The sequence below is a fragment of the Artibeus jamaicensis genome, unplaced genomic scaffold, assembly GCF_021234435.1.
Source record: "Artibeus jamaicensis isolate MK-2021 breed Jamaican fruit bat unplaced genomic scaffold, CSHL_Jam_final scaffold_612, whole genome shotgun sequence".
NCBI lineage: Eukaryota > Metazoa > Chordata > Mammalia > Chiroptera > Phyllostomidae > Artibeus > Artibeus jamaicensis.
In genome coordinates this window covers 14,250,742-14,278,415 of record NW_026522049.1, presented here as the reverse complement: position 1 = coordinate 14,278,415, position 27,674 = coordinate 14,250,742, and the positions used below count along the sequence as shown (strand labels likewise).

The window sequence follows — 27,674 nt, the reverse complement described above, 5'->3', positions numbered from 1 at the left end:
GGGGTTTCCATTTCTCCATGTCCTTGACCTTCCTCGAATTTTGTCTTGACAATTACACGTCCATTTGGAATTACCCTCAAAGGGAAACGATGCTGCTGTGATTCAGCGGTGACACTGAAATGTCAATTAAATGAAGTGTTTGGCTGTGTACCTTTGCTTAAACAACAGCCTCAGCGACTGGGCAGAATTGATTTATGTTGTGGAACTAACGGTCCCGTTGCCTAGGGATTACATGGTGAATAATTAACGACAATTTACTGCAGGCTTCCTTGCAGAACATGCTTTATCCAGCCTCCTGCTTCCACTTGAGGCTCATCCAATTACTCAGGAAATAAAAGCACCTTTTTTCAGAAGGATGAATGGATGGCAGCTGGGCGTGTTTTGGGGTGCCCAGATTCTGAAACAGAAAGACCCATAATTTATACATTCCCTTCATAGACATGGCATAGCATGGCCGTGCTGACTGATACTTATAAGTATCAGACACAGGCTTTTGTTGTTTTAAATCCCCTGGGCATAGGAATACAGTAATTTTTTACATTTCTTTCCAGATCGTTCACAGGACTCTGGCAGCCATGCTGGGATCCCTGGCTGCCTTGGCGGTCCTGGCCGTGACCAGTGATGTAAGTAGTGACATTTCTTGTTGGGGCCTCAGCCTCGGACAGAATGTGAGATCAAAGACAGTTCAGGAACACTTTTTTTAAAGATTGTATTTATTTATTTTTAGAGAGAGGGAAAGGGAAGGAGACAAAGAGGGAAAATGTCAATGTGTGGTTGCCTCTCGTGCGCCCCCTACTGGGGACCTGGCCTGAAACCCAGGCATGTGCCTTGACTGGGAATTGAACTCATGACCCTTTGGTTTGCAGGCCCGTGCTCAATCCACTGAGCCACACCAGCCAGGGCTGTTTTTCACTTCTTCATGCACTATTTCCACATGTCCCTCCTGGAAGTAGCAGAGTTTATGGGACTGATGAGTATTTGTCATTTGACTTTAACATGCACACACACACTGCACCAGCGTCATCTCCGTCTTAGCTGAGCAAAGGTCACGTGGTCAGGCATTTGCATCAGGTTCTGTACTGCGGGGGGTCAGACCTGCCGTGTGTGGTACCCTGGGCCCTGAGGGGTGGGGTGGGTTCTGTCCTGCGGACCTCAGCTGGCCCCTGGAGATGCATGTCGGGGTGATGGCGCCCTGCTGGGGTCTGAGCACCGCCCCTGTGGCAGGGACGCGGGAGTGCACAAAGGGATGCGGGGATGGGGCAGGGGTCGCCGAGGGCCGGCTGGGGGCGGGGCTGCGGCCGTTGGAGTGGGAACGCTGGCAACCAGCAGCCGGGCCCCTCACAGAACTGGATTTGAGAACAGCTGTGTGGACTCCAAAGGCTTGCTCTGAAAACTGCTAGTAAAGGCCATTCAGTAAACCAAAGAATAATAACTGGTTTAAAAAACGACGTAGGGCCCGCAGTTATTATGCCTCCCCCCTTTTTCTGGGGTAGAGTTGCTATAAACCGTAAAAGGTCCCAGAGTCCCAAAACTCATACATAAACCACTGTTATGTTTATTAATTGTCAAGGAGGAGGGTGGTAGTAGTTTTTATTGTTTTTTTAAATCCTTACCCAAGGACATGCTTATTGATTTTAGATAGAGAGGAAGGGAAAGAGAGAGAGAAACATCGATGAGAGAAAGAAACATGGATCCATTGCCTCCCACATGCGCCCTGACTTGGGATCGAACCTGCAACCTTTTCTTACACAGGGCGACACTGCAACCCACTGAACCCCCCGGTCAGGGTGGCTCTTTTGTTTTAAAGATCATTACTGTGGCCCACGGAACGCACATGCGGGGGGCAGCCCTCCGAGCCCTCCTGGGCTCCTTTCCCGACTGCCAGGCTCTGGAAGTGCCCTCATGTCACACTCTGTGCTCCTGCTTCACTGTGACCTTGGCCTTCCCCGTGCTCCAGGGTCGTTCGAGGAGGACACGAGCTGGGCAGAAAGAGGGTAGGACAAGCGTGTCTTTCACTTGTCAGTGTCTTGGCCTCACGCCACCACCCGTAGGAAGGGCTCCACGGAATCCACTCGCCTCAGGCGCTGAGTCCGTAATGGAGGCTACAGTTCTTCACAGAGCTGCCAGGGGTGGGGCTTAAAAAGTTTACCCCTCTGGCCCTGGCCGGGTAGCTCCATTGGTTAGAGCATCATCCCAATATGCCAAGGTTGCAAGTTCAATCCCCAGTCAGGGCACATATAAGAATCAACCAATGAATGCATCCATAAGTAGAACAACAAATCAATCTCTCTCTCTCTCTCAAATCAATAAATTAAAGGGCTTTGCTTTTCTTATTACTAAAAGCACAGGCTTGACATTGGGATGCTTTGGGTCGAGAGTGTTTTTCTGCTGTGCTGTAATCCGACCTGAGAGAGGCAGGCCAGAGGTGTGATTTCAGACTGGCCCGGGTGTGGGTCCTTTGTAATGGGCGACCCGTTTTTACACATTATTGCCAAGAGCATGTCCCCGGGATTGACCAGCGAATTTCTGCTTTGACTGCAGAGGCCCAGTCTGGTCCGCGTGGTGGAGTGGATCGACTTTGAGACCCTGGCGCTGCTCTTCGGCATGGTAATCACAGCTCTTCCGGGGGGGGCATGGCTTCGCGGCGGCTGCGACCTGGGGCCTTGGCTCTTCCCGCTGTGGTTGCTAATCCTTCGTTATATTAAAGGCGCCAAGCAGCTGGGCAGTTGGGCTTGATTGAAGAGTGTTCGTGCAGGTCTAGCTAATTTCTTCTGAGGAGGCACTGAACGTTCGGTGTCCTGATTAGTCTGATTGTGGAATAATGTCACCATGTAGCAAATTCAGCAAATTCTTTGAGTTCCTACCCTTAAAATATAAAAATGGAATATCCCAAATGAATAAACCATGTAAGTTTCGACAATTGGAAAAGTGCCTGTAATTTTTTGGCAATAGGGAGAAATCTCCCTAAGTAATTGTTTGTGTGTTTGCTGGTTTAGCAGACACTGTGTGCTGAGCTCCATAAAGTGTCACCAAGTCGACTGTAGGAAAGGAACTTCGAGGTGCACAGAGGTGGGTTTGTGTGGGACGTGAACAGGGGTCATAAACCGATTTACTAGAATGAATGAGATTTTTAAAGAAGATTTTATTATTTCGTTTTAGAGGGAGGGGAAGGGAGGGAGAAAGAGAGAGAGAAACATCAATGTGTGGTTGCCTCTCACATATCCGTACTGGGGACCTGGCCCGAAACCCAGGCATGTGCCTGGACTGGGAATTGACCCAGTGACCCTTTGGTTCTCAGCCCTCGCTCAGTCTACTGAGCTACTCCAGCCAGGGCTAAATGGGATTTTTAAATCCTCACCTGAGGGCATGTTTATTGATTTTAGAGAGAAGGGAAGCAGGGAGGGAGGGAAGGAGAGAGAGACATCGATTGCTTGCTTCCTGTATGTGCCCTGACTGGGGACCGAACTCGCAACCCTGGCATGTGCCCTGACTGGGAATCTAACCTGCGACCTTTTGGTTACTGGATGATGCTCCAACCAACTGAGCCACACCAGGCAGGGCTAGGGTTAAAATTGGGTTTAGCGTTAAGGTTAGCTGTAGGATTAGATTTAGGTTTAGAGTTGGTTAGGATTGAGTTTATGATTAAGGTGGGGTTAGGGTTAGGGGCAGAAGTAACTTTGAGGTCCAGGTTTGTATTTAGGGTCATGATTAAATTTAGAAATAGGATTAGGATTAAGCCTAGATGGATTAGATTTGGTGTTAGGGTAAAGGTTAAGGTTAATGTTGAATTTACAGTTAGGTCTTGGGTTAGGGTTAGGTTTAGAGTTAGTTTTGAATCAGGATTTAGGAAAAATTAGGTTAGAATTAGGGTTAAGGCATTGCTGACTGAGGAAGTAGAATAGAGAATCTTCCAGAAAGTTCAGTTGAAATGTCCAGTTGATTCGGTTTAGGATAAATGGGACAGAACTTTTGACTAATGACTTCCTGTCATTATCAAGGATGGTTATTCTCACCAACTCAGTGTCACCCATAGACAGAAGCGCCATTGAATAGAGATTCACGCAGAACTCAGAGAACAACCGTCAGTGCCGTTGCCCTTACTTGCATGTCTTGATAAAACTGGAGACAAAAATCTCTAATTTCAAGAGATTAGAAAAATGTAACTGAGTTAAATGTAACAAAATTTAACTCAGTTAAAAAAAATCTTAGAACGTTTAATGGTCAGGTGTGGACATGGAGGTGCAGAAGGCCACCTTTTGGCCCACTTTCTTCCCAGCTGCTGCTTTGGTGACCGTGAGTCGCCCCCGCCCCACCCCCGTCCCTGCCCCCCACATTCCTAGGCTGTAGAAGATAATAACGTGGGAGGTTTGCTGCTTAGCGGGAAGGATAACGCAGCTTGGGCATACGCCCTGGACGGATGAGCGGCACGCCCTCCAGCAGGGGGCTCCTTGCCGGGGCCTGGGAGTGGAGCCCACCCAGCACAGGGCGGAGCTTGCATGATCGCGTGTGTCCTCACGGAGGCCACTACCACGCTGACGCTGCAGGACGGCGGCGCGGAAGCCTTCTCCCTGTCTCCTTCTCTCTTCTTCCTGCAGATGATCTTAGTGGCCGTGTTTTCCGAAACGGGATTTTTCGATTATTGCGCTGTAAAGGTAGGTTTGATGTGGCATTTCATAGTGCTAGAGGAATTAATCCATTTGTTTATTTTTCTGCTGCTGCGTTATTTAGCAAGGAAAACTACTATTTAAAGCAAATATTTTCATTTAATATTTTTAAAAGATTTCCTTTGTTTACTTTTAGAGAGAGGGGAAGGGAGGGAGAAAGAGAGGGAGAGAAACATCAATGTGAGAGAGATATCAGTTGCCTCTCACAACTGAGGACCTGGCCCGCAACCCAGGCATGTGCCCTGACTGGGAATCGAACTGGCGACCTTTCAGTTCATAGGCCGGTGCTCAGTCTGCTGAGACACTCCAGCCAGGACTAAAGCAGATATTTTAAAATTCCACCCAGCTTTAGAAATCACGCACTTCTGCCAGGCTGAGTGTGGCCCTGTGCTGGGTTAGGTGGCCCCCGGCAACACCTGCAGTTTCTCCGGAGCAGGTGAAGGACGTGTGGAGATGAAGAGCACTTGAGTTGTATGTTTGTGGACAGTATTTAAAGGCTCAGGTGGAGAGCTTCCCATCAAAATCCGTTTTGCATTTCCAAGCATCTAACCATTTCAAGTCATCTACTTCTGCTTTCCTTGTTTTGGGGTGAAATAATTTCAGTGACCACTTTCTGAACACTTGAATATCTAAACATTCCCATTTATAACCAGAACCGCAGGGAATCCAGCCGGAAGTTCAGGCCCCTGGAATCTGTACGGCTCCTGTCCCTGGCGGGGTGGGGGCGTCTCCCCTGCCCTCTGAAACAAAAGCCAATGCTTGGTTGTAGTTTTTAGAACTGAAAATGTCTTTACAAAATGTACCCAACAAAGCCCTTTGCAAATTTTGAATGACAGAACCGTGCTGTGATTTTTTTAGAAAGATTTTATTTATTTTTTAGAGAGAAGGGAAGGGAGGGAGGAAGAGAGGGAGAGAAATACCGATGTGAGAGAGAAACATCGATTGGCTGCCTCTTGCATGCGCCCCAGCCAGGGACTAAGCCCTCAACCCAGGCCTGTGGCCAGACCGGGAATCGAACCGGGAACCTTTCAGTTTGCAGGATGACACCCAACCCATGGAGCCACACCGGCCAGGGCATGTGCTATGATTCTTGACCGCTTTTTTCACCATCTTGCACCTTCTGCAGAGATATCTGGCCTGTTCTTCCCAGTACCTTGGTACTAACAGTAGCTCTAGGTCCCCAAGAGTCATGTGGGCCCCAAGGTCACAGCCTAGGCAGATTTGGGAATCTGTGGGTCTAAGTTTTGACCCACCCTGCAGTGTGCCCTTGAGCCCCTGGTTCTCAGAAACCCTAGTGACAGTCCTGTCTGTCCTTCCTCCCCGTGCCGTGTGCCCCAGGCCTACCGACTGTCCCGGGGACGAGTGTGGCCCATGATCTTCATGCTGTGCCTCATCGCCGCCATCCTGTCCGCCTTCCTGGACAACGTCACCACCATGCTCCTCTTCACTCCGGTGACCATAAGGTAGGCGGAGCAGCCCTCGGGGGCATGGGGCGGGCGAGCAGCGTCGCCCTCAAGTGTCTGAAGACACAGGCCTCGCTCCCCTGCGGGGACACACTGCCTGGGGCCAGGCACACTCATTTCTGGTGCCTGTGGCACCAGTCACAGGCATGGCGGGGCAGCGGGACAGCCCCACCCACCCGGGCTGGTCCTGGGTAGGCAGAGGGGACATGGGTACTCCTGGGGCCCAGGGGGCAAGCTAGGTAGTGAGGGGCTTTGGGCGAGTCACTTCATATGCCTGGTCTGGGTTGCACCATGAAAGGCATTTACACACGCTAGGGTTGTGCGGCTTCTGCCAGACAAGGGACTCTCCTGGACGTGAGGCATGAGGCAGCAAGTTCAAAGTCACCCCCCGGGAATACTGCTGGGGCTTGGGCCTGATTCTGGGCCAGGATGCCTTTGGTGTTTGAAGAGTGGTGATGCTGAGAAGAAGAGAGAGTGGGCTGTGGGGCAGGGGGAGGAGGGGGGGGAGGAGCAGAGGGCAGACAGCGCCCCCTCGTGGACATGGTATGTAGCGTCCAGTCTCTTGCCCAAGGTCCTGCAGGCTTGGCTGCATTGTCCCGCCTGCTGGAAGGCAGAGGTCTGGGAGGAGCTATGCAGCCCTCGCCTTGCTGGGCAGGGGTCTGGCACCCCCAGAGCCCAGGCCTTTCAGGGAGCAAACGAGGGGTGGAGTGAGCATGTTTCGAGGGTGCTGTAAATGTGAACGCGTGCTCCTTAACAGCACGCACCACCCTGTCCCCAGGCCACATCCCTACTCATCTGAGACACTGGTTTGACAGCCATGGTGCCCCACCCCACCATGGGCCACATCCCAGCATGTGGTTATGCTCTCTGACGTTGGCCAGGCAGGTTCCAGGGGCCACTGTGTCCACGGTGTCCCTGTGCAGCCAGGACACCCAAGGCATCTCCACCTTGCCAGGGTTGGTCGTATGCTCCCTGCTCTCGGAACGGGCTTGTCACTTTGCATGAGAGTAGTGGTTCCAGTGACTCGTCTAAAAATGCGTCTTTCAAGATTCAAGGGTCAGTCAGTGTGCCAGGTTCACTATTTACATCACTACATTTTTATGACTTTATAAGCTTAGTCCCATTCCTCTGCCCTTGCCTGGACCCAGTCCTGCGAAACAGCCAACGTAGATGGGAAGCCGGTGTCGTTGATGAGCACATGCTGTTTCCTTCTGGGAGTAGATCCTGGGAGCTCCTTCAGCTGGGAGCTGCTGCCCGCTGGGGTCAGATGCACAGATGCCCAGATGCCCCACCCCGGACCCCGAGGGTGGCCAGCGCTCATTCCCCTGCCCCAGAACCTGCCGTCCACTGGGGCCTGCCACAGGGGACTGTGTTTCCTCCAGGCCTGTAGGGGGCAGTATACATTTCCACACTGAGGCCTAGAGGGGTGATGGGCTTTTGGAGAAATGAGATCCTGAGAGCTGCTGCTGCCTGTAGCTCTCTCTGTAGCCTCATCATTGCTCACACTCAGTTCTGCCCTTCTTATAGGTGTGCACACGCACGCTCACGCGCCTCCCTTGTGCAAGCAAGTGCTTTAACGATAACTTACATTGCCCACGGACCTTTTACAATGTGAACAGTAGGCCTGCTTTGGATTTCTCTGTGACAGATTATGTGAGGCGCTCAACCTTGACCCGAGACAAGTCCTGATTGCAGAGGTGATCTTCACGAACATCGGAGGAGCCGCCACCGCCATCGGGGACCCACCAAACGTCATCATCGTTTCCAACCAGGAGCTGAGGAAGATGGTGCGTACCAGTGGGACGGGGCTGCTTCCAGGGCCTACAGACCCAACGTCCTGCCCACTTAGCTTCCTCCTCGCGTGGGTGGCTTTGTTGGAAGTCATCCTGTGTCACTTCTTCTCACGAGGTGCTGCTGGTTATCCTGAGAGGAGGAGGTTAGCTGGCTGATTTTCCAATGTGGAGTTAAGTGGTCTGAGTTTCCTTCTCATTCTGATACATTTTTTTAAAAGATTTCATTGATTTATTTTGAGAGGGAGGGGAAGGGAAGCAGAAACAGAAGGGGAGAAACATCAACGTGTAGTTGCCTCTCAAGCGCCCCCTACTGGGGGCCTGGCCTGCAACCCAGGCATGTGCCCCGACTGGGAATTCAACCCGTGACCCTTTGGTTCACAGGCCCTGTGCTCAACCCAGTGAGCCACACCAGCCAGGAAAACTTTAACATTTTTAATAGGAAACATAAGTTGCAGTAAGACAGGTGTACAAGTAGTTCAACTGAGAGTATGACCAGTGAAACCCCGTGTGACTGTCAATGTCTGTTGTCTCTCTTTTTTTAGCCTTTTACGACAACATATTAATGAATGCTACATCAGGTGACTCGCCCCTGGTGGCATCACATGAGTGCTCACGTAAAAATCCCAGGCGTGATGTCTTTCTCGGGCAAAGTTCAGTTAGTTCGGTATCATTTCAAGCCCACCCTTGGAGTTCTGGGCCTGGGTGTCCCGGACTGAACAGTGGGATGGGCCCCGGGTCCTGGGTTTCTGCTAAGTCACCTGGGAAGCTGAGTAGCCTGCCCGACCGTTCCCACATCCTCCATGGCAAGCTGACATGCTGCAGCACATTCCCAGACTTTAGATCTGGCAGTGAGGGGGAAAAAAAGGCGAGGTTTTGGCAAAAAATACACAGAGGGCCCTGGACAGGTTCACCCATCAAGCCTCACTGAGGCTCAGCTTAGCCTGTTCAAACACATTCGTGACAAAGTGACTTCCTCTAGGAACATGGCCTTGATTTACTGAAGACAGCATTCCTTGTTTTCCGGTTAATGAGTTTCCCGGAGTTTTGGATTAAACATACCTCACAGGAAATGTATCCGATGAATGGCCTGCTGTGGAGAATCAGAGTGGTTTTAATTCATTTTATCGCAGGTCAGAGATCAAGGAGGACTTACTGGGTCGGGGACACAAACGAACTCGTAGTTCCAGTGGCGGTGTCCTCAGCAGAGGTTAATTTATAATATCTCATCGTCAGTGATGGCAGAGTACCACATGTGTGTACCACATGACGGGCACGCTCACTGTCACTCTGCACTGAAATGGAAACAGAGTCTAAAATAAACATCAATTTTAAAATGAATGTTTCAAATATTCCCCAAGAAAATTCATACTGTCACCCGATGGTCACTGGCTCCGATTTGGAGTGCGGTACTTCATTCAGAGCACAACAGCCAAAAGGCCCCCTCCCCAGTCCGCCCTGCTCTGCCCCAGTCAGGTCTGCTTCACTCTGCTGGGCTCCACGCGGCTTCTCTGCTCCACAGAGAAGTTACGGGAGGGTGTCAGGAGACTTCTCGCAACTCTCACCCTTTCCACACCCTGCTCAGTCTGCCCTGGTCACTGGTGGCGGAATTTCCAGCACTGAACAGGTAGCAGGGGAGACTTCCGGGGCCACCACGTGGCCTGTCCTGAACTCCTCCCTGCCACCCACCCCGCCAGCCCGGGCAGAGTCTGCAGAACTGTCTGATTCCACAGCAACAGCGCAGGGCTTGTCCCCCTGCTCCCACGCAATAGCCCGCTGCGGCAGTAATTCTCTTCTGCTGGTTACCTTTGCTCCTTTGCACCTGTTCCAGGGTGACCCAGTGGCCACGCCACTATTGAACTCACCCAAAAAGCCTATTTAGAGGAGCCGTGCCCCCTGTGCTTTTGAGAGGCTTTTCTCAAGTCAGAGGAAGGCTTTGTCCAGAGTGCCCTGGAGGTGCACGCCCAGGGACGTTCTTCTGGCCTTTCCATTCATGCCCCGTGCGCTGCGCATGCTGGGATGTCCTTCTGTCCCCTGTGCCGTGGTCTCCTCTGCTTCATCTGCCAATATCTTGGTGGCGTCTCTCTCTCTTTGCTATTTCCTGCTCTGCCTCTCTGGTCACATTCTGTCAGTCTCCTTTGCGGGTTTTCTGCTTCCACACCCCTCCCCAACATCCCTGGGCCTTGGGGTTCTGCTTTTGCGACCTTTTCCCTCTGGGTCAGCATTCTCTAGCGGAGCTCCTACACTGCAGTGGCCAGTGTGCTGGGATTATGCGCCCATGACTCTGCCAGAGGCTCTTAGCGCCCGCAGGCCCACGTGCCCGCTCCCCGACATACTCAGCGGGTCCCAGGGTGCCCTGCACCGGCTCTGTCCTGGCTAATATCACACTCTCCTGCAGCACTCGGTCCTCTCCTTGCTGGGTCTCCAGACAGGACTCTGTCTTCTGATTGCACCGCAATACACATATGGCAGATTCAGCTAAGCACTGCGTTCATGAGAATTTCTTTATGTTTCTCAGAGGAATTCAGGAAACAGTTTCGGCTGGAGCCACACTGGCTGCAACCCAGTTGGTTTGTCTCAAAGCTGGTCTGAATGCCGTCTCCCTGGGAAATGATACTGGTGGGCCAGGGGGTCCCTAGCTGGCACACATATATATTTAAATGAGGCTGCGGATGTTCTAATCTGATTCTGGGGATTCTGTTTGGCTGCTTTACTGCCTCAGCATTTGAGCACGTACATGACCAAAGAGGACATTCTGGAAAATTAAGAAGGAAGCAGCTCAGTGGCGCCCAAACCCAAAGGGTATGAAACAAAAGCTTAGAGGGGATTAAAACAGAGCCAGTGCCTTGCAGGAGGCAGCTGCATGCAAGCACCGTGTTGATGTAGGTGCAATAGTGAGTGGTTTTTGTCCCCGAGAACGTTAAGGAGGGGAGTCTAGGGAATTATAGAGGCTCATGAAGGCAGCAGAAAGGCAGAGATACACGCACAGTGAAAGCATTTGCATTTCATTGTACCTTGCGTCTCCCTGTATTGCTTCTCAAAATTTTCAGGTTGGGCCCTGGCTGGTGTAGCTCAGTGGACTGAGTGCGGGCCTGTGAACCTAAGGTTCGCTGGTTCCATTCCCAGTCAGGGCACGTGCCTGGGTTGTGGGCCAGGTCCCCAGGAGGGGGTGTGAGAGAGGCAACCACACTGATGTTTCCTTCCTCCTCTTTCTCCTTCCCTTCCCCTCTCTCTAAAAACAGATAAATAAAAATCTTTAAAATTTTTTCAGGTGGGATTTTTTTCTTCCCGCATTGTTCTTTCTTGATAAATCTACCCATATAACTTGAGTAGCAACCAACTATTTGTAGTAAATGCTGGAATACTGTTAGTCCTCCTTTTCCTTCTTTCCTCCCTCCCCACCCTTCCCTTCTTCCCTTCCTTTCTTTCTCATCTTCCACGGATATGTTTATTGATTTCAGAGAGAGACATGGAGGGAGAGAGAGAGAAAGAGAGACATCAATGTGAGAGAAACACTGATCAGTTGCCTCTCATGCTCTGACTGGGATCGAACCCACAGCCTTTTGGTGCACAGGATGATGCTCCAACCGACTGAGCCACCTGGCCAGGCGGTCCTTCCCTTTAATCTACTCCTCACTTGTTTTCCAATTGTTCCATCATTTCTAAGGGGACAAAATTTATAGTTCTTATGTTCCAGAGATACCCAGGATGCTCAGGGCACCAGCACCACTGTGTTGGTGGGGTCCTTTCTCCCCAAAATGTTAATTTGATTTCACGAATAATTTGGTATAAAGGCAAATACACTGAGTATATTTTAAGTCATTTTTGGATTTAGAAGTTCTTTCTTATTGTTTTTTTTTTCTGATTTTAGAGGAAATTAAAATATTTCCAGTGGCCCCTGAAAGTATCATGGGCTTTCTTTTTATAACCAGATATTTGGAGCGTGATTTCTATAGAAAAACAAAGTGTAAGGTAACATCCTAATTGAGGCGCTACCCTGGCCGCTGGCTCAGTTGGTTGGAGCCTTGTCCTGAACGTCACAAGGTTGGGGGTTCGATCCCTGCTTGGGTTGTGTATGGGAGACCATGGATCAGTTTTTCTCTCTCACGTTGATGTTTCTTTCTCTCCCTCTAAGATCAATAAACATTTTAAAAATTAAAAAAGAACTACCAGAAAAGTGGTGAATTCTTTTATGACCATTAAAAATATCCCACCAATCCCAGCTCTTTGTAGGCTCTTCTGCCGTCTATACCAGATGAGCTCATATAGCGCCATCTGTCACTGCAATGCCATTTGTTAGGGGAAGCCCCCGGATATGCAGGGAAGAGCAGGAGACTAAGATTTCAGGTTATTATACACAGGCAAAGCCTAATCTTTGACGCCACTGTATTGGTAGTGAGGGCGGTGCGGGGGCTGTACCTGTGGGAGGACCGTCACTTAATGTCCCCTTTGCCGTTTCCAGGGTGTGGACTTCGCGGGATTCACAGCACACATGTTCGTTGGGATCTGCTTTGTTCTCTTGTTCTCCTTCCCACTCCTCAGGCTCCTGTTCTGGAAGAAAAAGCTGTACAACAAGGAACCCAGTGAGATCGTTGGTGAGTGGAAGTGCCTCGCCCTGCAGATCCAGAGGATGCCTCCATGATGTTATTTTTTTCCCAGGGGAAGTTTCCAGAGAAAGGCAGGAGGTTCATCATGTGTGGGACATCGGGGAAGTGTCCGTCCCTGGGGTGCTGTGCACTCAGTAGGTCCTCATCTGCCTCCTGGTCCCCAGTGTGTTTTCAGGGGCTTTAAATCCAGGAGCTCTGCCTCTTTAGTTTTTTAAAAATTAAACTCGTTCAAGTAACATTGGTGAATGCTACATAATTTTAAGGTGTCCAGCATTATCATTTGACATCTCTGCATGCTATGGCGTGTGCAGCACCTGAAGTGGTTTCCTTCTGTTACCGTATATTTGGCCCCTTTCCCCACTTTGCCCCCCTCACCTCCTGTGTTCTGGTAACCACCATACTGTTGTCTGTATTTTGAGTTTGTGTTTGTTTGTGTTGTTAGTTCGTTTGCTACTTTTTGTTTTCTATCCCTCAAGTGAGTGACATCGTATGGTTTTTCTTTTTTCCTCACTGACTTACTTCAAATAGCATCCTACTCTCAAGACCCATCCATGTTGTCACAAATGGCAGTAGTTCATTTCTTTTATGGCTCAGTAGTGTTCCACTGTGATATGTGTGTGTTGTATCTTTTTTACCAATCATTTGCAGTGGACACTTAGGTTGTTTCCATATCTTGCTTATTGTAAATAATGCTGCAGTGAACCTAGGGGTGCATATATTTTACTTTTTCATTTAAGTACCCGTAGGTGGAATTGCTATATTTTATGGTAGCTCTAGTCTTAATTTTTTCAGGATATGCTCTTTTCCATGGTGGGTGCAGCAGTTTGCAATCCCACCAACAGTGCACGTGGGTGCCCCCTTTTCCACCTCCTCGCCAGCACTTGCTATTACTTGTCTTGTTGGTGATGGCCATTCTAACAGGTGTGAGGTGGTTTTGATTTTCATTTCCTTGATTAGGGATGTTGAGAATCTTTTCATATATCTGTTGGCCCTCTGTAAGTCTTTCTTGGAAAAGTGTCTGTTCAGGTCCTTTGTCGATTTTTAAATTGGGTTGTTTGTTTGTTGTTGTTGAGTTTTTTATATATTTTAGATATCAACCCCTGATTGGAAGTGTCATTTGCGAATATCATTTCCCATTTGCATTGCCTTTTTGTTTTGCCGATGGTTTCTTTTGCTGTGCAGAAGTCTCTTAGTTGATGTAGTTCCACTCATTTATTTTTACTTTGTTTCCCTTGCCTTTGGAGTTAAGTTCACATAACACCTCTGAGACCAATGTGCATAAGCTTAGGGCCCATGTTTTCTTCTATCATTTTATTGTTTTAGGTTTGACACTGAAGACTTCAATTCACTTTGAGTTAATTGTTGTGTATGATGTAAGATATAGTCTAGTTTCCTATTTCATGTGGCACTCCAGTTTTCCCACCACCTTTTACAGAAGAGACTTTTCTTTCTCTGTTGTATATTCTGGGCTGCTTTGCTGAAAATTAGTTGCCCATGGATGAGTGGGTTTATTTCTGGGCTTTCACTTTGGTTCCATTGATCTATGTGTCTGTTTGCTCCCAAGACCCTACTGTTTTGATTACTATAGCTTTGTTCTATAGTTTGAAGTTGTGGAGTGAGATACCTTTGCTTTGCTCTTCTCATGATTGCTTTGGCTATTTGGGGTCTTTTGTGGTTCCATACAGATTTAAGAAATTTTTGTTTTATTTCTTTCATGATTCCGTTGTGGTTTTTAAAAAAAAAACGTTATTTTTTTTAAAGGTTTTATTTGTTTATTTTTAGAGTGAGGGGAATGGAGGGAGAAAGAAAGGGAGAGAGGCATCAATGTGTGGTTACCTCTCATATGTCCCCTACTGGGGGCCTGGCCCACAACCCAGGGACGTGTCCTGACTGGGAATTGAACTGACAACCCTTGGGTCTGCAGGCTTGTGCTCAATCCACTGAGCTACACTAGCCAGGGCAGTGTCTATTGTAGTTTTAAAAGTCAGCTTCATCTCCGGGTTCCATTACAATAGCTCACATGGGAACAATCCACTGCTTTGGTTTGGCCCACTATTGGTGCCTCCTTGGGGGGGGGTATGTTTCTTGCCCTTGGAAGATGGGGAGGGAAGCCCGGGGCCTGTTGACCTCTGAGGCTGCAGGAGACTCAGCCTGGCTTTTGTCTGCTGCAGAGCTGAAGCATGAAATCCACGTGTGGCGCCTGACCGCACAGCGCATCAGCCCGGCCAGCCGCGAGGAGACGGCCGTGCAGGGCCTGCTTTTGAGGAAGGTGCAGGCGCTGGAGCAGTTGCTGGCCCGGAGGCTGCACAGCTTCCACAGGTACCAGGCGGGGGCTTCGCTCGGGCCGCCCTCGGCTCACACATCGGTTGTCCTCGATGACAGGACGGCATCAGTCACGTGTCTGCCACCACCCTACTCATGCCCAAGTGTCACACAATATACAAAACTAGTGAGTTACAAGCTGACTGTGCGCAACTACAAAATAGTAACAGAACTGTGTGCTAATGAGTAAGTTTAGGGCACCATGCGCTGTGCTGAGCCCCCCGTGGTGTGTTAGTTTATATAACCCTCTCCCAGCTCTGCAGAGCTCTGGTTAAGGACAAGAAGATTGAGGCTCAGAGAGGTTGAGGGAGTTGCCCAGGGCGACAGAGTGAGGAAAGCACACACTGGGGATGAAGTGACACTCTCAGCCATGCCTGTCTCACTGCCACGTGTCACACTCATAGCATAGCAAGAATTAAAAATAATTCATGTAACAAACTAATGTAACAAAATATAATTCCTGTAGTTGATTTTTGGGGAGCTCAAAGAATGTCTGACCATAGGCAGTTGATTTTAAAAAGAAAATTTAAAAGATTTTATTTATCTATTTTTAGAGATGGGAAAGGAGAGAGAAAAAGAGAGAAACATCAATGTGTGGTTGCCTCTTGTGCGCCCCCTGCTGGGGACCTGGCCTGCAACCCAGGCATGTGGCCTGACTGGGAATCAAACCGGCGACCCTTTGATTTGCAGGCTTGCACTCAATCCACTGGGCCACACCCGCCAGGGCCTCAGTTCATTTTTTTAAATGCTCACCTGTGAGGATATATTTTTTAAATTGAGTTTAGAGAGAGGAAAGTGGCGAGAGGAGAAAGAGAGAGAGAAACATCGATGTAAGAGAGAAACATTGGTTGCTTGCTGCTCACATGCGTACTGACTGGGGATCGAACCCCCAACCGTGCTACACCTGCCAGGGCAAAAGTGCCATTTCCTTTACCTCATAAAAGTAGAGAGTAAGCAGAGAAAAACAAGGGCGGCTTAGCGTCGTCAGTCCTTGTTCGCATTTCGGCCAGCATTCTCACGTGCTCTAGGCTCGCACTCACACACGTTCCATGAGACAGGCCCATCACCTCCTGTGCTGTGTTTCCTTGGAAACACAGAGCGAGCATCGTGCGCAGTCCATCAACCCAGCTCCGTCGGCCAGTTTCCACGTGCCTCATGCATGGCCCCGCCAGGTGGCCCAGTGGGCGGCCTCCAGTGCACCTGGAGCTGCTGGCCATGCCCTGCTGGTGTCACTGCTCAGTGTCACCAGGACGATAATGAGTTTCCTTGTTCTGTTTCAGACAAATCTCACAGGAAGATAAGAATTGGGAGACCAATATCCAGGAGCTACAAAAAAAGGTAGTGTGGTTTCTTTGCTCGGGGATGCTTTTTTTCTTTTTTAAAAAAGATTTTATTTATTTTTAGACAGAGAGGAAGGGAGGGAGAGAGAGAGAGAGAGAAACATCAATGTGTGGTTGCCTCCCACACGCCCCCTAGTGGGGACCTGGCCCACAACCCAGGCATGTGCCTTGAGTGGGAATCGAACTGGCGACCCTTTGGTTTGTAGGCTGGTGCTCAATCCACCAGCCATACTCATCAGGGCAATTTCTTTCTTTTTTTCTTTATTTTCCATTGTTAACACTATTGCAGATGTCCCCCTTCTCTCCTTTGCTCCCCTCCTTCCAAACCCCGCTGCCCCTTCCCCCGGCCCTCACCACACTGTTGCATAAATGTTCTGTGGCTAACCCTTCCTCTTCTTTCATCCAGCCCCCTTCCCCTCCCCTCTGACAGCTGTCAGTCTGTTCCATGTGTCCGTGCCTCTGGTTCTATTTCATTCATCAGTTTATTTTGTTCACTAGATTCCACGTGAGTGAGATTGTGTGGTATCTGCCTTTCTCTGACTGGCTTATTTCACTTAGCGCAATACTTCTCAGGTCCATCCACGCCGTTGTGAAGGGTAAGAGTTTCCTCTGTCACAGCCGAGGATTCTTCCATTAGGTGACTCACTGCGTAAAGAGGGTCAGGCCCTTTCTTTGCTGCATGTGAAATTATAATGGAAAATCATCTCTCTTTTTACTCTTGTAATTGTACACAAGACATAAGCTATTTCCAGGAGTTGATGGGAGATATATTTTCCGAATGTGGCAGGTTTATCTTCCCCCCCAAGCCACAGGGTAAACTTTACCTTCCCTGGGAGGTGCTGTGGCTCTTTCTCTGGCTGAGGAGGTTTCGGGGAAGGCTGGCCAGCACCTGGCTCTCTGAGTCTCAAAGATGGGGGCTCCCAGCGTGTGAGTGAGGAGGTGGGGGCCGAGGAAGGCCTCAGGGATGGCAGGGGCATGAGCGTGTTCCGTCCTGTGGCTCTGAGCGCTGGAGGCAAAGCTCATTTGGGTATTTTTGCTCCACTTCCAGCCTCGGTGGACTTTCCCAGGCCACCCAAGGACAGACGATGCCCCATCCCAGCCGGCCGAGGCCCATTCGGCATCTGCTGGGACTCATGGGTAGTTTTATGACATTTTAAATCATGCAGTTTCTTTCCTGGGGAGAGATCAAACGCCCACTCATTAAAGATGATGGGAATGTTTTGTGCTTGGCCGATCGAGATGCGGGTGTCGGGGTTCTGTTGGTGGTGCGTTCTTTGGGGCCTTGGGGCTTGTGGTCCCTCTTCCCAGCTCTGTCCCATTCAGATGGACGGGGTTAGGGAAGAAGGAGGGGCTGTGACGCTTTTCTTGGCTTCAGGTTTGTCCAGGCGCCGCCCGGCCCGACAGCCGGTGTGGCTGAGCCTGTAGGTTGGGGAGGAGACCGGGTCCTCTCTGTGCCTGGTGGCCAAGGACCAGGGAGAGGTGGGAGGGAGAACAAGGGTCCGGGCCCTGACTTCCCGGCCAGAAAACAACCAGAGGAGCACTGGGCAGACACCGGAAATAGCAGACCAGCCCGGGCTGTGCAGGACTGTTTCGGCTCCGCCCACACCCCTCCCAGTCCTGTCGGGGGGCTCAGGCCCGCCCCCTGCAGGTGGTGCCGCTGCAGGGCAGGTGGTGCCGCTGCAGGGCAGGCGCCGCGCCTCCCCTCGCGCCTGGCCAGGGGCCTTCCTCTTGCCTCCTGGGTCACCACCACGGACAGACTCCTTGGAGGTGGGGTGGGCGGTGGGGCAGGGTGGTGGCTGGACCATGAGCTGAGGCAGATGCCAGGGAAGGAGGGCGGAGGACCAGGCGGTGACCCCACCGCCTCTGAGCAGAGGGTCGGGGCCCAGCCAGAGCCTCTGCCATATGGCTGGATTTGCTTGTGTTGTTTTTTTTTTAAATTTTTATTTATTTTAAAGAAAATTTTATGTATTTATTTTTAGAGAAATGGGAGGGGAGGGAGAAAGAGAGAGAGAGAAACATCAGTGTGTGGTTGCCTCTCACACAACCCCTACTGGGGACCTGGACACAACCCAGGCACATGCCCTGACTGGGAATCGAACCAGTGACCCTTTGGTCTGCAGGCAGGTGCTCAGTCCACTGAGCCACACCAGCCAGGGCTGTTTTTATTTTACATCCTCACTCGAGGATATAAGAGACAGAGAGACAGAGAGAGAGACAGAGGCACAGAGAGGAACAGACAGAGAAAGAAACAGCAATCAGTGGCCTCCTGTACGCGCCCCAACTGGAGATGGAACCTGCAGCTTAGCTATGGGCCCTGCCTGGGAGTCGAACCCGTAACCTTTGGTGCACAGCATGATGCTCCAACCATCCGAGTCACCCGGCCAGGGCTGCTTGTGACTTTTATGCGGCAACTTGACCTGTGTGAGCAGAGAAGCCGAGAGAGAACATGAGCACCTGCATCCATCTCCATGTCTGTGCTCACACCTGTATGTACACACCTGTCCCTGTGCGCACACCCACAGCTAGATGTCCGTGTGTGTGCCTGGGGCAGGCAGACCGATGTGCCGTGGGAATAACCTCAGAAAGGACACAGCCGACCGTCAGTCGATGCCGTGGGGCACGATTCTCACAGAGGCCTGGTGGGGTGCGGCAGGGCCACTGCGGCCACCTGTGTGGCTCGGGGACCTCAGTCCCTGCCGCAGCCCCACACAGGCTTGGCGTCGGAGCGCAGCCCCCGTGGGGGACCTGGCCCCGTCTCGCTCCGTGGCCCAGGCCCAGCAGCCGCAGGTCCGCCCCTCGTGGGTTAATAAAGCTGCCACAGAGCAGAGAGCGCCTTCTGGCTCCTTCTCTTGTCCCCACACAACTGGGCCAGGCTCCCATGGGTGTCGTCCTGTCACGTAGAAGAGACCTGAATGCCTGCCAGGGTCCGCGTGAGTGTTGCATGAAAGGACCCGACAGGGAACTTCGCCAGGACTCAGGCCATTGAAGGAACAGGCGACCTCGGCACAGCTGTGAGCAAGGACGTGCGCGGAGGGAGGGAAATTGGCCCTGGGAGGCGACGAGCACACGGAGCCTGTGGAGATGAGCGTGTGTGTAAGGGCCAGGTCCCTGGGCCTCACGGCTCGTCTCCCCAGTGGGCTTGCCGGTGCCTCTCCTCCCTCCCACAGTGGGGCTGGGACCAGCATGACGCCCTCGTTGTCCTATTGAAAAGCCACTTAGCCAGGTGTCGATGGAAGGATCACACTGCGTTTTAAAGTTGCTGTGTTTTGGATTTTGAATGCTCTAACCGCAAATCTGTGTGGTTTTCCTCAGAGCACATTTCCTCCTTCTCTGCTTTCAAGTTCAAGACCTTTCTGTTCTCACCCTGCGGGGAACTTGGCAGTGACTCGGGCCACGTGGGACGATGGCCCTGTGGCAGGAGTCAGAACGGCCTTGCCCTTTCTCCCAGCACAGGATACTGGACGGGGTTCTTCTGGCCAAGTGCCTGGCGGTGCTGAGCGTCGTCATCCTCATGTTCTTCCTCAACTCTTTTGTCCCCCGAGTCCATCTTGACCTGGGTGAGTCTCATTGCTGTCGGTGGGTTTTGTTGCTACGTTTTGCACTTGACCTCACAGCCAGAAAAGGAGGTTTAAAGCTGGTTCTCAGACCCCAGTGATGTGGCAGAGCCAGTGAGGGCAGAGGTGGAGGGTGTAGAGGGTGGCCAGCCTTCCAGGGGATGGGAAAAGTCTTTCTCTCCCTCTCTTTCTCTCTCCCTTGCCCTCTGTCTAAAAATTAAAAAAAAATTTTTTTTTAAGAAATATTCTATTTATTTATTTAGAGAAAGGGGAAGGGAGGTAGAGAGGGAGAGGAACATCAATGTGTGGTTGCCTCTCACACGCCTCCAACTGGGGATCTGGCCCGCAATCCAGGCGTGTACCCTGACTGGGAATCAAACTGCCACCCCTTGGTTCTTAGGCCGGTGCTCAACGCACTGTGCCACAGCCTGGGTGGTAACACATCTTTATACTGTTCCCAGAGAAGCATCTCCCGCCCCCCTGGAAAAGACAGGAAGTCACCGTGGCAGGGCCAGAGTTTCCCCAGCACCCCCCCTCCCCCGCCATCCATCTCAGATCGTGCCTCCTTTCCTGTCCTCAGGGCCATCTGCCCCAGGAGGTTTCTCTCATTTTCCCCTTTGACACTATCACTTCCCATTGTCCGAACGGTAGGTCAGGGTCCAGGGCCCAGGGCTCGTCCTCACCTGAGACACAGTTGCCAGAAGATGGCGCTGTGATACCTCGTGAACCTGGCAGCCTCCCACGTTAAGGGTTAAGGGAACGTGTTGCATTTTCCTGAGGTTTTTCTGATTGACTTCATAGGTATCTCCATGAGTGTCATTATTAGTATTTTGAATTTTTAAAAAATCTTATCCTCACCCAAGGACATGCTTATTGGTTTTAGAGAGAGGGAAAGTGAGGAATAAGGAGGGAGACAAATATCGAGGTGAGAGAGAAATATCCACTGGTTGCCTCTTGCACACGCCCCTTTGTCCAGGAACCAAGCCCGCAACCCAGGCTTGTGCCCTGACTGAGGATGAAACCCTCGACCTTCTGGTTTATGGGACAACGCTCCACCCCGCGGAGTCACACCAGCCAGGGGTCTTGGGAGGTCGCCGGATAATTAACATAAAACACAACCGCTTCCAAAATCCACCCTCCATGAAGGGCAGATTTATAAGGAAGATAAATTTCAGGTGGTGGCAAGGTGTTTTTGCTGTAACCAAAGCTTGGCACATGGCTTGCTTTCAAAAGTGGGCTCTGCTATTTAAAAATCTTTTTATAACAACTTGATTTGCTGAAACATTTGATGGATATAACTTCTGTAGAAAGCAAACCCCTTTCACTTTGTCCACTAGACGGATAACATGGCCTGGCCTTACTTATTCACGGCACATCACGGCTTCTCGGGTCCCTGGCTCCTCTGGATTCATTAGAGCGTGACTCAGTTTCCCCCTTGCTCCTTTTCTAGCCTCGTATGTAGCACATGACACGCAGTCTTTTGCCTGCGTGGCCAGCTTTCTAATTTGCCGTCACAGCCTCTCAGGATTTATTGCCTTCAGGAATCTCACGTCCAATTTGCCAGGCGGCCGGCCCTTGGCTGTCAGGTGACAGGTGTTCTCTGTCCCCACCTGGGAGAAAACCCACGGGATCTTGGGGTAATAAGAAAGAATGCAGGCCCTGGCTGGTGTAGCTCAGTGGATCGAGTGCAGGCCTGAGAACCACACGCTTACGGTTCGATTCCCAGTCAGGGCACATGCCTGGGTTGCAGGCCAGTTCCCTGCAGGCCAGTTCCCAGCAGGGGACGCACGAAAGGCAACCATACATTGATGTTTCTCTCCCTCTCTCCTTCCCCCCTTCCCCTCTAAAGATAAATTAAAAAAAAAAAAAAAAGAAAGAATGCAAAGCTGGAGTCCTAAAAATGTCATGGATTTTATTTGTATTGGGTGGATTAAATCTACAAATTATGGGTGCCGCCTAATTATTTTTAATTTCACTGTAGACATAGTTTAACATTATAAACCTTTAGCGGCTATAGGAATGTTAGGTGGTAATTAAGCAAATATAATAAAATGGGCATTGGTGGGCAGAGGGCTTCCGAACAGATCATTCTGTGCAGTATTCACGGATTATTTTGTTTTTAATTTCATTTGAGTTCCACTTTTACGAACAGTAGCCTGCATTGGAAAAACCAAAAGATGTTTGGAAGTTTGCATGAGTTTTGTTAGCATTTGGCAGTGGTCTTTATATAAATAGCAATAATTTAAAAATCTTTTACTAATTGATTGACTGATGGAGAGAGCGAGAGAGAGATCGGTTACCTACTGTATATGCCCTGACCAGGGATTGAACCTGCAACCTTTTGGTGTATGGGACGACGCTGCAACCAACTGAGCATCCAGCCAGGGTGATATTTAGGGGTCTTCACCTCGCCACAGACCCAGGTAGCTCAGCTGTCACACACAGGTCCCCAGTCTTTCCCTGAAACCCTTGGTGCCAGATATGTTTCAAAATTTTGTTTGTATTCTACAAACACAATTCACTGCCCACACTGAACGGTGTGTAATGCAGGGGCACCCGCCGGAGGGGCCCAGGGCCTGTGATCCCCACGCTCGTGTTTCCATAGCAAAACGTGACGGTGGGTGTGAGGCGGGATAATGAAGACCACAAACGACCTCATTTCATTTCAAGTCAGGCTTTACTGACTTTTGACAGAAACTTATAAAAAAGGCGCTCTCCTGACCCAATTCTAATATTGCAGATTGCTGATTACGAGACTAGAGAGAGTATCTGTGAGCTGGCTGGAACGCGTTAACTTTGGCCTTAAGATTTATCCCCTTGATTAGCAATTTCCCAGGTCTCCTTGTTTTGATAATTAATTCAGGATATTCCCCCAGGCTCTCTCACAATGTGTTTGATTAGATTTCAGTTCTGGAGATTTTTCTGTGATTATATTTCCCTGATTATGGTTTCGAAATTGCGGGTGTCCCGCTGTCCAGTAATTTCACTGGAGGCTTTGTGAAGGTATTTTCAGCTACCTGATCAGCCTCAATCGAAATTGGATTGTCGGGATGATATCTTGCTAAGTGGCAGACGCCAGGCTGAGGGACCCTGGGGTGGCAGACTCAGGAGCGAAAGACTCCCTTTTTTAGGGGGCGGCCTCTCCCCAAACACTCTGTTCTCTTTTCCTAGCGCCTGGTCGGTTCTTTTTTGGTCTTTTGTCTGCTCATGGCAGTACCATAACAGTCTCATTTGTTTCCTGATTTATAGGATCTCATTTTCAGCCACACAGAGAGGAAAGGTTATTTTGTTTACTTTTAGAGAGAGGGGAAGGGAGAGAGAAAGAGAGGGTGAGAAACATCAATCAGCTGCCTCCCTCGAGCCCCCAACTGGACACCCACCCACAACCCAGGAAAGTACCCTGACTGGGAATTGAACTGGCAACCCTTTGGTTCACAGGCCAGTGTTCAGTCCACTGAGCCACACCAGCCAGGGTGAGAAAAGGCTGTTTTGAACTCCCAATTCCTTGGTGTCAAGTCTGATTGGCCCAAGTTGGGTTAGCTTCCTTTCCTAACCAGAAATTGTGACCAGCAGGATAGGGGCCACCTGGTCCAACGTGACTTAGAGTGGCTGGCAGTGTAGTGCTTAGAGAAAGGAGGTCATTGCAAGCTGGATAGACATCGCCCAAACTCCCTAATGTGTTTCCTAGGTCCACTAACTTCTAGTAACTAAATAACTTCAATTAACCTACTTATTTATTTATCTGGCTGTTCATTCACGAGCCACCATTGCCTGCTGGTCCAGAGACCCCGCCCTCATCAGTCCCCCATCTGAGGGGTCTGGGTCTGTGTGGACCCACAGGAGTTGCGGTGGAGGCTATTGAGCCAAGTAAGATGCTGAGCTTCAGAATGCTCACAGCCCAACTCAGAAGCCAGCCAGGGCGCAGAGTTATACAGCCTGGTGTGTGGCTTCCAGAAGCGAGGTGCAGATAAACTGGGATAGGTGTTCAAGGAAAACAGAGGTAGGTTAGGAGGGGAAAGGAAATGGAGGTGGAGGAGGAGGAAAGGAGAGGGAGGGGGAGGGGGAGGAGGAAGAAGAGGAGGGGGAAAGAAAAGGAGAAGAAGATGAAGAGGAAGAGGGGGAAGAGGAGGCTGAAGAGATCACATCCAGTTGAAGAGACGAGGAAACAGCTCTCGGCAGCATTTGACGTGGCTTGGACACCAGGGTGGTCGTTCAGCAGTGGCCGGCGAAATGAAAGGCTTCAGCCAGAAGGTGCAAGTTGAGCCGACACAAGGAAGCAAGTGACCCTTGTGGCATTCACTTCCTGCGAAAAAACGGCACCTCTTGTCCACAGTGGCCTATGGTGGGAGCCCGGCCACTGGACGGCGGTGCCCCACTAGACGGGCCAGCGGCAGCCTTGAGACTAAGCGCTCACACACTTAGCAGACCATGGGACGGGTCTGTCCCTTTATGGCTCAGAGCCCTTGGCTGTGTCAGCTTCTATTGCAGGTCGTCTGACCTTGAACGTAGACTGGTAACAGGAAACGTTACGTTACCGCAAGGACTGCTGTGTGGTAACCTACAACAGAGTTGTCATTCTGCAGGGGACAGCGTTCGGTCATGACTGGATTTAGGTGTTTGGTGGGACTGCTGTCCACAATTTCATTGCTGTCACTCCGACTTGGCCTTGGTGATCCCTCTGTCCTTATGTGCATTTGTCTCAAATGGCCTTTCCTTCCTCACCTGTGCAATTGTATTCATCCGTAAGGTCCCTGAAAAATATCACCTGGTGAGACCTGCTCACAGTCACTGCACTGGGTCACTCTCTCTGGGTGCTCCTGCATCTTTTTTTTTTTTTTAACACACTACAGCTCTATGTTCATTTATTTGTCTTTCAGGGTGGATTGCTATTCTGGGTGCCATCTGGTTGCTGATTTTAGCTGATATCCACGATTTTGAGATAATTCTGCACCGAGTGGAGTGGGCAACACTTCTGTTCTTTGCAGCACTTTTTGTTCTGATGGAGGTGAGACTTCAGAGCTTATGCAGAATAATCTTTTACCTAGTTTTTAAATTTTATGTTTTATTCAGTGAATGAAGAAAGTTGGTCTTTTACTATGTGGAAAATGATGGAGGTTGTAATTAGACTATTTTTTTTCAAATACTTTATTTATTTACTTTTAGAGAAAGAGGAAGGAAAGGATAAAGAGAAGAAGAGAATAGTGTGTGGCTGTCTCCCGCACGCCCCCTACTGGCAACCTGGCCCACAACCCAGGCATGTGCCCTGACTGGGAATATAACCAGCAACCCTTTGGTTTGCAGGCTGGCACCCAATTCACTGAGCCACACCAGCCAGGAGCCAGGGCTAATTAGACTATTTTAAGTTCACTCAGTGTTGTTGTTTTTTTTGTCTCAGCCACCTGAATATTTCTGATAAAATTGGCTGGATTGCCAGTGGATATTTTTCCTCCCTTGAATTATCTTTGGGGTTTGTCAACTCCCACTCAACTAATTTTCCATAAAGTAGCATTTGCTCTAAATGGAGTTTGGAGCCAAAGGACTTCTTACAGCTAGTTTATGGGGGTAACAGCTTGGTCATCTATTGCATTTTGTGTAACAATTATTATATATTCTGTATCATTGCGGAAAAGGCTGCCTTAGAGAAAAGAGTGAATAACACGTATTGTTCTAGTTATAGTTGTTACAAAATCATTCCCGAAGTGTCTCAGTCGTGAGACTTGAGTTATAAACCTGTGTCCTCCTCAGATGCAGAGGTTTAGTGATGTTGAGGTTTCCTCAGATTCTCCAAATGTCTCACGTCAGTCACCCAAACGCGCAGATGACAAACCCGCTTGTTCCTAATCCTCTCTGGGTGAAAGCCTTCCTGCTTGTTCTTTCTCACTGTCTGGGAGTCCGGTCCTGTGACTGAGTGACCTCTGTGACTTCGCCCGTGACGGGCTGTGTAGCGGTAACCGCGTGACTGCGGTGGGCCCTCCCCAACTCCCAGGTAGCTGTGACTCCTGTTCTGCATCCTCTGTTCCCTCCTCAGAAATGTCGCCTTTTCTCTTCCAAGTGTCCTGCCCACACCGAGCACATTGAGTGTGGGGGGGGAAGTCCTGGGTGCTGGTTTCACGACTTGGGGAGTCTCCACCGAAACGACACATTACTGCAGGTGTCTATTGCTATTCATTGGATTTTGGGCATATTTTTCTCAGTTTTATACCGTGTGTTGACTGGGTAGAAACTGGAATATTTATTTAGTTATTTAAGAAAGAGGGGAAGGGAGAGAAAAAGAGAGGGAAAGAAACATTAATGGGAGAGAGAAACATCAATTGTTTGCTTCCTGTATGCACCTTGACCAGGGATCGAACTTGCAACCCAGGCATGTGCCCTGACTGGGAACTGAACCGGCGACCTGTTGCTCTGTAGGACAACACCCAGCCCACTGAACCACACTGGTTGGGGCTATATTCATTTTTTTTTCAACCGCAGAAATGTATGGTAAAGGTAATGTTAAATTTAAATGAAACAATAATGACTACACATTAGTCACATCACAGCAGTCCTATGCTGACATTTAATTTTTTTGTACTTATGTGTTTTTCTCCATATGTTTTTGTTTATGCTTCTAATTCATTTAACATTAAGAACATTTCTGGGAAGTGGATTTCTTTTTCAGAAAGCAGCCAGCAATAATTTTCACAATATTTATGACCAATCTATATGTTTCTTGTTCTAACAAAGGTTTTCCACGCATAACCTTGCTTTCCTAAAATAACTTGCAGTTAACAGTATTTTGACCTGCTTTGGGCTGTACCAGCCTTTTAAACTGCCAATGAGTGAACACAGAATTGCAAGGCAATCAATTTGGCATTGATTTTTGTGAGTATAGGGAATGCCAGATCTGGGGGATGTCAGTTGCTTTTAGCTTTGCTTCACATTTTTCTCTAGTTCTTACAAGTTTCTCAGAGCTCTTTTTGCATAACTATTTTTCAGAGTTGCATGTCTCTCTCCATCTCATGTTTTCTTATTTATGTATTTATTTTTAGAGAGAGGGGATGGGAGGGAGAAAGAGAGGAAGAGAAACATCAATTTGTAGTTGCCTTTTGTGTGCCCCCTACTGGGGACCTGGCCCACAACCCAGGCATGTGCTCTGACTGGGAATCAAACTGGTGACTCCTTGCTTCACAGGCCAGCACTCAGTCCACTGAGCTACACTGACCAGGGGTCATGTTTTCTTACAAAATATTTTTTTCCACAGAGAGATCATTGCAGACTGTTTCTTGAAAATGCCGTGGCACTCCCACCCACTAGGGTTTGGGTACCACCAGGAAGCTCTCTCAGGCATGGAAGTGCCCATCAACACATCTTTTTTTATTTTATTTTATTTCTTTATTTTTAGAGGGGAAGGGAAGGAGAGAGGGAGAAATGGTTTTTTTCTCGTCCCTGATTATTAGGCAAAGAGCATTTGATGAGCCCTGACCTGCGTGGCTCAGTTGGTTGAGCGTTGCCCTGCAGAGCCACAGGTCACTGGTTTAATTCCCAGTCAGGGTTAAGATTCCATCCCAGGTCGGGGCGTGTATGGCAGCCCATCAATGTTTCTCTCCCTCTCTTCTTTCCTCTCTTTCTAAAAATAAATAAATAAAATCTTTAAAAAAGATAACTTGATGAGTTCCCACTTGCCACTTTTTTAATGTATTCCCTTTTCTCTTTTATCTAGTATTCTGTTCCACTGGTCACTAGGAGAAACTTTAAGGCCTGGCTAAGCGGCAGAGATTTTAGTGGATTCTGTGATTGCTTTTCTTATTTGAAGGCTCTAGTAAGCAAATACTGTTCCTTTCTTTCCTGTCTCCTTTTCCACTACTGTTGCCATGATCTTTCTTTCTTCATTTTATTCTCTTGGTTGTTCTGATGTCTTGCCTCATGTTCATTTATGTCAACACTCCCTTCGGTAC

General features: G+C 49.5%; 1 protein-coding gene across 2 annotated transcripts in view; it reads left to right on the top strand.

Annotated features, from left to right (window-relative positions):
* Positions 1 to 27,674, top strand: part of OCA2 (OCA2 melanosomal transmembrane protein) — a 156,465-nt gene that overhangs the window by 56,282 nt on the left and 72,509 nt on the right. For both annotated transcript variants that reach the window (XM_037132735.2, XM_053658817.1), the window contains exons 10-19: positions 552 to 623; positions 2,542 to 2,607; positions 4,596 to 4,652; positions 6,003 to 6,127; positions 7,776 to 7,914; positions 12,380 to 12,512; positions 14,696 to 14,843; positions 16,127 to 16,184; positions 19,635 to 19,743; positions 24,618 to 24,745. In XM_037132735.2, the coding sequence (XP_036988630.2) occupies positions 552 to 623; positions 2,542 to 2,607; positions 4,596 to 4,652; positions 6,003 to 6,127; positions 7,776 to 7,914; positions 12,380 to 12,512; positions 14,696 to 14,843; positions 16,127 to 16,184; positions 19,635 to 19,743; positions 24,618 to 24,745 (1,035 nt within the window). The remainder of the gene's footprint in view (positions 1 to 551; positions 624 to 2,541; positions 2,608 to 4,595; positions 4,653 to 6,002; positions 6,128 to 7,775; positions 7,915 to 12,379; positions 12,513 to 14,695; positions 14,844 to 16,126; positions 16,185 to 19,634; positions 19,744 to 24,617; positions 24,746 to 27,674) is intronic.